The sequence below is a fragment of the Rhamphochromis longiceps genome, linkage group LG13, assembly GCF_057381845.1.
Source record: "Rhamphochromis longiceps isolate RC_006_pf linkage group LG13, R_longiceps_female_GT1.1, whole genome shotgun sequence".
Classification (NCBI taxonomy): domain Eukaryota; kingdom Metazoa; phylum Chordata; class Actinopteri; order Cichliformes; family Cichlidae; genus Rhamphochromis; species Rhamphochromis longiceps.
The window spans coordinates 38253797-38264741 of NC_140569.1; the positions used below are offsets into that span (position 1 = coordinate 38253797).

Consider the following 10945-nt stretch of genomic DNA (forward strand, 5'->3'; position numbering starts at 1 on the left):
TAAATATATTTTTATGTTACGTGTTCCAAAGCTGTGTTTGATAAAAGATGAGTCAGACAGCTTGGTTTCAGTCACAATCTCTTTATAGGTTTTATCATACACAGAACTAGAAGCTCCAACCAACCCACAACAACTGACTGAAGACATCACTCTCTCCAAAGAAACAGAAACATATGATGCTCTATGCAGTGGACTTGGCTTTAACTACAAATCTGAGAGCAGATTTCTCTCTCTCTTTCCTGTCCCTTAAATAATCACAGGTTTCAGACCTTACAGAGAAAGAAAGCAATAAAGGAAACGCCTCATAACCAATCACACGATTGCCACAGCCCATTTTTCAACCTGAATTCAGTCTGCCGGGTGTTCTTTCTGGACATGTCACCCACACCTGCAGGAATAACCCATCTGTGACGGCATGTGTTGGACACAGCTCTGCTCCATTCGTTGTGCGGTTTGAAATCACACTAGGAGCATTTCGTCAGTGAGGGGTATTAAATTTTTTAAACTGCAGAGACAGTCAGTGCTGTTAACTCACCTGCTCAGTGCATAATGAACAGACCCAAGCAGAAACACACTTAACTTGTGTTAAGGTGAAGCATTCGGTAGCCATTTATCAACAAAGACTTGATAAGATGTTGACATTTAAAAAAAAAAAGAAAAATAACGACCACATCAAACTGACAAATGATCATTTTTATACCTGTAGTTTATGTGCTTAGCTCTGTATACACCTGTGCACACCGGCCTTTATAATAATGTAAGATGTGCCGTTTCTGTTAGTCCTACATCAGTTACATTAACTTTACACCTGTATATACACCTGCATGTGCATGTTTCGTATACAGGCAATAAGTACAGCTGTGTGAACACCATCTGAGCCTCTGTACTGACAGGAGTTTTATACAGGAGTCATGCTGCTGTGTATGAACCTCTGTCATTGCTGCCTGCTCTCACAGATGGCAGCACTGGTACGTTGTGGGCTGCTTAGTGGTTTGTTCTCTCATGTTAAAGTCTCCAGTGATTGCTGGAGAAAGCCAGCAGAAATGACACACATTCAAACATCTGGATGTAAGAAATAATAACTAGGTTGATCTTTTTACACTAATGATGACGTCGATGGATCCGTGCTGTCTTGGCTGTGTGCTCCCTGCTGGACAAACACGGAACTGCAACACTCAGACACATTGGTGGGAATAGACTCACTGGGACCCGATGCTGTCTGATGGTCTAACCACCGCCTGACAGGAACTGCTACTCTGAAAGGGGTGATGATGTTTTAATTACAGGAGCACGTTCCTCTTTTTTAAAAATAAACTCTGTTTAACATATTTACAGAAAATATCGACATTCACAGGAACTTCAAATGTTCACATTAATGTGCATGTGTGGCTTATATACAGTTCTTTTCTCCCTCTTATGGGGGGAGAGATGGCATTTGAGGGGGGTGAAGAGAAGGGGAGACATCAGTCCTCTGTGGTGGGTTTGGCTATCAGGTGTTGGCCTCTGGAGCATCTCCGCCTTCCACCTGGTTGGTCCTCCCAAGGGTCTTCAATTTGGTGAGCAGATCGCTGAACGTCTCCTTGACGCCCTTCTCGAGCAGCCAGCCCTCACTCTCACACTCGGGGTTCTCCGGCTCTGCCATCGTCTCAAGCGCTGTGCTCAAGTACTTCAGCCCTGCCATGTCCACAGACTGACATAGACACACACAGCTCACATTTATGGCAAATCCAGGAAAAACCCATCCAGCCAAGTACATGTAATATTTTATGACCTCATCATTTTAAGGTGAATCTCTGGTTCTGACCGAGTTTTAAATCCCTACAGTCCCCCCAGAGAACATTGTGGTGACAGGAATGTTGTTTGTGGTCATTTTTAGTTGGTATTAGTAGTTTTGTTTTGTGCTCATTTAACAGACTCTGTCAAAAGAAATGTGAAATTTTCTGTTAGAAGGCTTCAGTACAATTTTGGGCCCTTTTATTTTCTTTAGCAGCACCCTAACGACAATTACACATTATTGTTTGCTTTGTTCAGAGAACAGCGTGAGAGCCTCCGAGTGGCAAATGGCAATATCATGAGCATACAGTCACACTCTGCTTTATTAAGATCATAGACCGAATTGCAAACTACAGAGAGCCTGGTACTGAACCGAGGCTCGCCCTTTAAACTGAGGAGTGAGGAAAAACTGAGTTCAGGATGTTGTTTTTTTAACTTAAGCCTTTCAGGTCAAACATGTTGTTTTGACCCAGATTCCAACTCACTTCTCCCTCTCAGGAAGTGTCCCTCATCCTTATTTTCCCAGAATGCAACCTGCTGTTTCTGTGGACAGATTAACCCCCCAGAAATAGCTCCTTATCCTCAGTGAGCCTGACCACCACTTAATGTGACATTTCACCAGATGATCCACCTCAGGTCCTGAGTCACGTATGAGCACAACAGAAATCACACAGTCACAGCCACAACAGAAACAGTCATGCAGAGAATGTGTGCGTTTTCATGATGCAGTTGGAGTCGCACAGAGAATTTAAACAAAAACGGCCTTTTTAAATGGTGTGTGCCGTGTCGTGATACAGCAGCCGCTCAGGAACATCAGTACTAATGCTAATCCCACACCAATCAGTTATTCTGTTAACCTGCTCACTCCGCTGAATTTACTGCAGGGGTGCTGCTGCAATGATCTCGTTCTAAATCACAAGATTAGGAAGAGAACTTGGAGCCTGGATTCACCCGAGAGAGAAAGTCAAAGACTTAAGCCTGTTCACTTTGAACAAATGAGTTAAAAACAGCACCAAACACACATTCACTGATTTTTTTTTTTCCATTGCTTTTTCAAACAAAGCACCCGGCTTTAGAACAGCCACATGCCCGGTTTCTCCTGTACAATGTGAAGCTTTCATTAGAGCAGAAGGAAAATAAAGTGAAACTAACAAATCTGAGATGCACTGACAAGTTTGACATTAAAACAACAGAAGATATGCTTAGGTTAGGTTTCAGCCTTTCATTGGCTGCTTATTGAAATAATTTGTCAGACTAGATTTGATATGTTAGATGAGCAGAAGAGCAGCTGGAAACTGCTAATAAACTGTAGAGCAACGCTTTTTATTTCTGGGTCTCACGCGCCATCACAGCTTCTCAGACATTTGCAGATGGAGTATGTCACAGGACCAGGCTAGCTGTTTCCATTCAATTTTAGTCGTTATGTTGCAGCTTCAGATTTTCTAAGCTGAACATCTGAATCAAAGAGATGTCTGTTTGGCTGATTGGCTGCAGTGGAATGTGGGTGGGGTCTTACCTCCAGGATGATGGCAAAGAGGACAAAAACACCAATGCTGCTCATCAGGCTGCTGTAATAGGAGAAGAGGGCCTCAAGGCAGCCCCGGGTCCAGATGTTGAGCTCCTCTGTGCGGTGGTCATAGTCGTAATGAGCAGAGTTATTGGTCAGGTGGTGCTGGATGCAGGGCCGGGGGGACCCGGGGTTACAGCAGCTGAATGGGACGCTGTCCATCAGATACTTCCCCTCCACGTTACTGAGGACTCGACTGCAGGCCAAACACAGGTCAGAGGTCAAACAAAGCCAGCCTGGGGACTGAGGAGAGATTAGCGACGACCCCCCCATTGCTCTGGAAATGGGTTAGTTAAATCTATGCTGAAATGAATGAACGGTTGCAGCACAGGTGACTCAAGACAAAAGTAAGCTAATAGGAACTATACGTTACTACAGAGACTAAACCAAAGATCAATAAAATACGGCAAGAAGTCGACCAATTTTCCTGAGTTCCTGAACTTTCAGAGAGGGCAACCCTATGAGCAAGAACCATGTGGAGGTGAAACACTCACTGGCCACTGTGGAGGAAGGCCTCCATAACAGTTATGTTTGCAAGGCAAGGCTGTTTGCATGGAAAGTAAGAATTTCAAAAGAATCATAACTGAGCAGAACATCAGAGCCATAACTGAGAGGACCGTCAGCATACAGCTGCACTCTGCTTTAATAAGATTATTCACTGTGATGGAAAACTGTTGAGGACCAGGCACTGAATGCTGCAGAGGAAATGTCTCTTATGGCAGCCTTCCGCTCAATTTAAGTGGAAGTAAAGCCACGCAAATGTTTCATGACAACAGTGAAACTCACTACAGTCTGCACCTCTGGATGATTTATCTGCTCTCCAAATCTGAAAACTGGTTTGCCCTTTTGGAGGAAGGTCATTAAGAAGAAAATAAACTCTCCCTTTTCCTGTCACGTTTAAACTTGTTAGATTATCTTGGAGGGTGATGTCAAATTTAACCAATATGTTAAAAATATTGGTAAATTTGTCTATGGATGGTACTACCAGATGTGATCAAATTATCTGATAAAAATCATCATTAAACGTTGCAGTTTTAGACTCAAAGTGAGAAAAGTAGAGTAGAGTACAAAATAGTCCATTAGACGTTTTAGTCAATCGGAAACCTTCTTATGGCAAGAGCATACAATATAATTTATATCCCACAATTCAACTCAGCAGAGACACTGATGGAGAATAAGACTGCTTCGTTCAAATATGAAGAACAGCGACATGTAAAGTTTTCACTTTGTCAGATGCAGTATGTTATTTAACTTGTTAATTGGTACAAGCTGTGGGTATGGCTTTAAGTTGGATCAATTATATTAGAGAGAAAAAAATAATCTCTTTTAAACACATTAGAACAGAAAACAAAATAGTTACAGGTTTGCCACTATTTCAGAGCTGCAGCCAATCAGACGTGTTCATTTCTGATCAGAAGCTGTTTCTTTAATGTCCGCTTTGCTGTGTTTAAGGATCAAGTGACAGATTAGAGTCTCAGAGGAGACGCCCCGCACGAAGCTCCTAAACGTTGACTTTTACCTCCTTAAGACCTCTCTGATCCTCTGCTGAGCCCAATGTTTAATTCATCTGAGAAACTAATGAATAAAACCTGAGAAATTTAATTTAGAAATATCTGAGGTGCTCAGTTCAACGAGGAGCTGCTGATCAGACTTGTGTCGTGATCCCAGAGACACTTTTCCCGAGGCTGCTGCTTTGTTAAAAATTGATGAGTTTGATTAAAATATAGAGGAATATTCAGATGGACAATTTCTATAGAATAATTATGGATTCATCTAATAGAATCAGGTGCCAGCTCTGTGTGTAAATTCTTAAACAGCAGATACATTATCCAACAACATCGATAACTTTTCAATAATGGCTCCACGTGACCGGCCACCCCGCTCAGATACTCACTCTTTGACCACATCGTTGCTCATGTCCAGGTAGCGGTTGCTGATCCACTGAACCTCAAACCAATCCCTGAAATTGTTGTTCCCGCAGCAGTGGAACTCGATCTGCGTCATGTCCAGCGTCCTCTTCATGAAGCAGCGCCCTGGAGTGTCCGTGTCCTTGTAAAACCGGATGGCGTAACTCAGGCCCTCGGCCAGTGTCAGGTATACGGAGAACTGCATAAGGAAGCAGAGCAGCGACACGAGTACCAGCAACACGTTGAAGCCGCAGCACAGCAGCAAATATGTCTTCAACATCGGCTTCCATTTGGAGAACTTGATGGGATCCAGAGAGTCATGGCACACCTTCCCTCCAAAGGCATTAAGGCCGCAAGCCAGCAATCCCACCAGGATCAGCAAGTTGGGCACCAGGTGGCTCTCGTTGTTGTCCATCATCTCACTTCTCTTCCGCAGCTCAATCTTGAAGAAGATGCCGAGGCTGAAGATGAGGATCCCTGCGATGACTGAAAACCAGTAGAGCATCCATAGACCCTGAGCCAGCTTGACCCGCTTCTGCAGGTTGAACTTCACCGGCATGAAAGGCATTTTAGCAACTCTGAGAATTCAAACAGACACTGAGGGTCAGGATTCAATAAGAAGCAGCTGCAGTTCAGACTCAGATTCAGAGCTTTACTCGTGAAAAAACAACATCTACTGGTTTCAGGCCCATAATGCTGAGCTGCAAGGGGGCCAACAGTCCATGTTACTGAGGGAGCAGAGGAGTCCACCATCAAACACTGCACAATATTCACACAGACCAAGTGAGTATTTCCTGCAGGATGTATGGAGGTGTGAATGCGAGCATGCGGCAGCTCGTCATCCTAAAGCCTCCTGAGCTCATTATCAGCAGATCAGCTGCTGCCTCTAATCCCTCCTCTAACTCCTAATTGGTTTGATGTTAAGCAGCTGCTTCCTCCTCACTGTCACAAGCTTCACTGAGCAGAGTTCACCTGCCTCACCTCAGGGCAGGGTAGTCTCAGTAAGCAGTCCAACAAACCTCCTGTGAGCAGGAGCCTGAACTCTGTTTAGTGAGAAAACTTGTATCTCCGTGGTAAAAGATGCTGTGCACATGCACTGAGCAGGTTACATTTGAGAGAACTTGAAAACCCAGAGACCCAGGGGAGCTTACTGTGCAGGTACACAGAGAGTTAGGCCATCTCACAGTCCTGGTGTTTTGTAGAGATCCCAAAGCAGAGACCGAATACAACAGAGCACTTCCCGATCTGAAGTCAGGCAGTGATTTTACTAGTTTTTAAACTATCAAGGCTTACCATTCAGACTGTTTATCTAGACTCCACACCTTCGTGTGATGTCCACGATGCTCTCATACCTGCAGAAGTGAATGCTGAAGGCTGAGGATGCATTTGCAAAGTATTGTAAAGAGAAACCATCAAACACAGCACAGCTGCCTCTCTGAGTGACCGCTACTGTAATAGAGTGAATTGTTGCCCCCCCAGTGGTAAAATACAGAAGTGCCTGTTACAGGGCTAGTTCTTGGTTGACCAATATATAACAACAAAAAAGGGTAGTTTCTGCACCGCTAAGAAACAACAAGTTAGTGTGTGATGTCCTGCTGTTCAATAAAGGCACCTATCCACGTCCTTCTGTCCTGATCTTTTCAAGAGCCTAATCCAGAATATCACAACTGGCGACAAGGATTCTAAAGATTTCCACAGCGTGACAGAGGCTGTAGAAGGGCTGTGTTCACATGTAAAGAAAAATACAAACCAAGACGTTTTCTTCACGGCTGCAGCGAAACAGCTTTTGGTGAGCTAACATGGCGATGCATGTGGGTCGTGTTGAAGAGTATAATGAATCGAAGGAAGATTTTGAGTCATATTTGGAGCGGTTGGAGCAATGGATGTTGGCAAATGATGTTTCCGATGAGAAGAAAGTGTGCACGTTTCTCTCTGTGATCGGAGCAGATACATACAGGCTGCTAAAGACTCTTGTGTCTCCGAGGGTACCGAGTACCATGGGATATGCAGCACTGACTGGAGCGTTAAGTGCGCATTATAAGCCGACTCCAGTGGTGATAGCTGAGCGTTTTCGTTTTCAGAAACGTAACCAGAAAGAAGGGGAGGCAGTTTCTGACTATGTTGTCGCTCTGAGGCAGTTGTCAGCCACATGTGATTTTGGTCAATATTTGGATGAGGCCCTGAGGGATCGTTTTGTTAGTGGGCTGCGTTCTGATGCTGTGCAGCGCAAGCTACTATCGGAAAAAGATCTTACATTTCCACGTGCATGTGAGATTGCCGTATCCATGGAACTCGCTTCGAAAAATACGATGGAGTTCTCAGGACGCCAGGACCCTCACCATGTAAATGCCTTGACAAATGCTCCAAATTTTTTCCAACAAAGGATGGAAAGGACAGAACAGGCAAGAGGGCAATAACAAGCCAAAGAACTGGAAGGGACCTAAAAAAGACACAGGAATGAAGCAACCATGTTATCGTTGTGGTGGAAAGCATTCAGCACGTGAGTGCAAATTTAAGAGTGAAAAGTGTCATGTTTGTGCAAAAATAGGACACACTGCACGTGCTTGCAGGAATAAAAAATTCAGTCAGCAAACTCAGTATTTGGAAACTGAGGATGAATGCTCAAGTAGGAATGATGAAGCTGAACTTTTTGGAGTTTATTCAATGTACTCCATCACCTCCAGTGAGAAGGGATACACAGTGGATGTTGCGCTTGGGAGCAAGAACACCACCATGCTGCTGGATACAGGATCAGCAGTGTCGGTAGTATCAGACAAGTATTATCAGATACATCTCACTCATTTCCCTATAAAACCAGCCAGTGGGCTAAAGCTCAAGTCCTTCTCAGGCCAACACATTGCTGTGCGTGGATATATTATGTTACCAGTACAGTATGGGACTCAAAACATCACCCTACCACTGATCGTTGTTCAGGGAGACAGACCAGCTCTGATTGGACGAAACTGGTTAAAGAAACTACAGCTGAACTGGAAACAGATTTTCACAGTACACAAGGTACTGGTACAGAAAGAAGCAAAGCCAGGAGTACTAGAAGTGATTCAGCGCCATCAGGCAGTGTTTTCGGATGACCAAGGCTGCATAAAGAGATTTAAAGCTAGAATCCACACTAAACCAAACACTGCACCAATTTTCTGTAAAGCTCGCCCAGTTCCTTATGCACTAAAAGAAGCTGTGGAAAAGGAGCTGGACAGATTGGAAAAGGTGAAGGTTATTTCAAAGGTTGAGAAAAGTGAGTGGGCATCCCCTATTGTTACTGTGCCAAAAGCAGACAAAACAATTAGGATATGTGGTGACTACAAAGTCAGTGTCAACCAGTGTGTTGAAGAGGAAAGATATCCACTTCCAAATACTGAAGATTTGTTTGCTACTTTAGCTGGAGGAACATCCTTCAGTAAACTTGACCTTTCTCATGCCTATCAGCAGCTACAGTTAGATGAAGAATCAGAGAAGTATCTGGGCATCAAATTTCAAATTCAAATTTTATTTGTCACGTACACAGTCATACACAGTATGATATGTAGTGAAATGCTTGGACAACTGCTCGTGACCTAAAGAAAACAAAAAAAGGAAAAGGCTATGAATAAGATAGGAAATAAATATGAAAAATTAAAAAGGGTAAATTTTACTAGGAAGGAATAAAATATAAATTAAGGTTAAAAATGAAATAACTGTACAACACAAATTAGAATGAAGGGTAAATTTAACTGGGAAAGAATAAGATAAAATATATAAATTAAAGTTGAAAATAAAATAACTGTACAACAAAATACACAATATAGAACTATATAAGAATGTATGAAGAAATATAAATAAATATATACACAATAACAGCAGTTGTACAAGTATTAACTGGAAATGAAGAATATAATGTCCAGTGTTGTGCAATCCACATTATGTCTTCTGCAGTGCAAATATGCTTAAACACACACAAAGGTCTCTATAAGTACAATCGCCTCAGCTATGGTGTTTCCAGTGCTCCGGCTCTTTTCCAGTCTGTGATGGATCAAATCCTTCAGGGGATGGAGCATGTCACCTGCTTTTTGGATGACATCCTCATCACTGCTTCATCTGAAAGGGATCATTTGAAGAGGTTGGAGGAAGTACTCACACGTCTGGAGAAGCATGGTGTCAGAGTGAAGCTTTCCAAGTGCCACTTTCTTCAGAGCAGTGTGGAGTACCTGGGTCATCGTATTGACAGGGATGGTCTGCATCCTTTAGAGGAAAAGGTAGCAGCCATAGCAAATGCACCAGAACCAACAAACGTCACTGAACTGAAGTCCTTTCTTGGTCTTCTAAATTACTACAGTCGATTTTTGGAAAATCCATCCACCATTCTTCAGCCTTTGCATAACCTGTTGAGAAAAGATGCTACCGTAAATGGATTTGGACCATGGAATGTGCAAAAGCATTCAGGGATGCAAAAAGTCTACTGCTGCAGAACAAAGTGTTGGTGCACTACAGCACAAATCTGCCATTGAAGTTAGCCTGCAATGCATCACCTTATGGATTGGGCGCAGTCATCTCTCATGTCATGGAAAATGGAGAGGAAAGGCCTGTGGCTTTTGCATCAAGAACATTAACTGAAGCTGAGCAAAAGTATGCCCAGATAGAAAAAGAGGCCCTTGCCATAAGTTTTGGAGTAAAGAAATTCCATAAATATCTGTATGGAAGGAAATTCACCCTCATAACAGATCATAAGCCACTGCTGGCTATACTAGGGCCAAAGTCAGCTGTCCCAACACTCGCTGCACTAAGAATGCAACGCTGGGCTCTTATCCTAATGGCATACAACTATGACATTGAATATAGAAGATCAGCTGAACATGCTAATGCAGATGCATTGTCACGTCTACCTCGGAATACGCCAGAAAACATTGCCGAGGAGGGAAGTATCTTCTATTTCTCACATGTGGAAGAGCTACCAATAGTAGCTAAAGACATTGAGCGAGCAACCATGAAGGATCCAATCCTCAGCAAGGTCTGGAGCTACACCGTGGAGTTAAATGGGATCAGACACACAGCTGTTCCTGCCTATCATCCTGCATCAAACGGGGGCAGCAGAGAGGTCAGTACAAATCCTGAAACGATCCCTGATGAAAAATGTGCTGGAAGCAGATGGTAAGGCCACATTGCCACTCAGTCATCGTTTGGCAAACTTCCTTATCATGTATCGCAGTACACCGCACACTGTGACGGGTCGTACACCAGCAGAGTTGTTCCTGAAACATCAGATCCGGACTCGCTTCAGCCTGCTGAAACCTGAACTAAGCAGACACATTGAACAGAAACAGTCTGAGCAGAAGCGACACCATGATTACAAAACCCAACCTGTTCGTGTTTTTTCGGAGGGAGACGCTGTGGGTATCCGAAACTTCAGGGGGGGGGAAACAAAATGGACTCAGGGAACAGTTCTGAAGAAAATGGGAAGTGTTACTTACCTGATACAAGAGGGACAGAGAACACGCACAATACATGTGGACCACCTGTTACCATGGAGACAGACTGTGGAGAAACCCCCAGTTATATTTTCACCGGTTTCAGAGGGACGGCCAGAAGTGATTATGGACAGTGTTGTTCCAGAGATACCACCAAGTCCACCTGGGATTTTAACATCACACCCCTTACCTCCTGAACCACCTAAACAGACAACCGATGAACCACCAGTATCCACCCTAGA

At 43.6% G+C, this 10945-nt stretch overlaps 1 protein-coding gene across 1 annotated transcript; it reads right to left on the reverse strand.

Moving 5' to 3' along the window:
* Positions 1-635: 635 nt before the first annotated feature.
* Positions 636-6037, reverse strand: prph2b (peripherin 2b (retinal degeneration, slow)). The gene is made up of 3 exons (XM_085427833.1): positions 5235-6037; positions 3290-3536; positions 636-1690 (listed from the first exon to the last, which is right to left on the reverse strand). Exons 1-3 carry the CDS (start codon positions 5813-5815, stop codon positions 1490-1492), a joined length of 1029 nt encoding a protein of 342 aa, XP_085283959.1. The 5' UTR covers positions 5816-6037; the 3' UTR covers positions 636-1489.
* Between the last annotated feature and the right edge of the window lie 4908 nt (positions 6038-10945).

What these genes read in the sequence shown, in the direction of transcription:
- prph2b (XM_085427833.1), bottom strand. Translation starts at nt 5,815, where the DNA reads ATGCCTTTCATGCCGGTGAAGTTCAACCTGCAGAAGCGGGTCAAGCTG. An exon ending in AGCAACGATGTGGTCAAAGA is followed by an intron (nt 3,537 to 5,234) that starts GTGAGTATCTGA and finishes TTTGGCCTGCAG; the next exon opens with TCGAGTCCTCAGTAACGTGG. An exon ending in TCTTTGCCATCATCCTGGAG is followed by an intron (nt 1,691 to 3,289) that starts GTAAGACCCCAC and finishes TGTCTATGTCAG; the next exon opens with TCTGTGGACATGGCAGGGCT.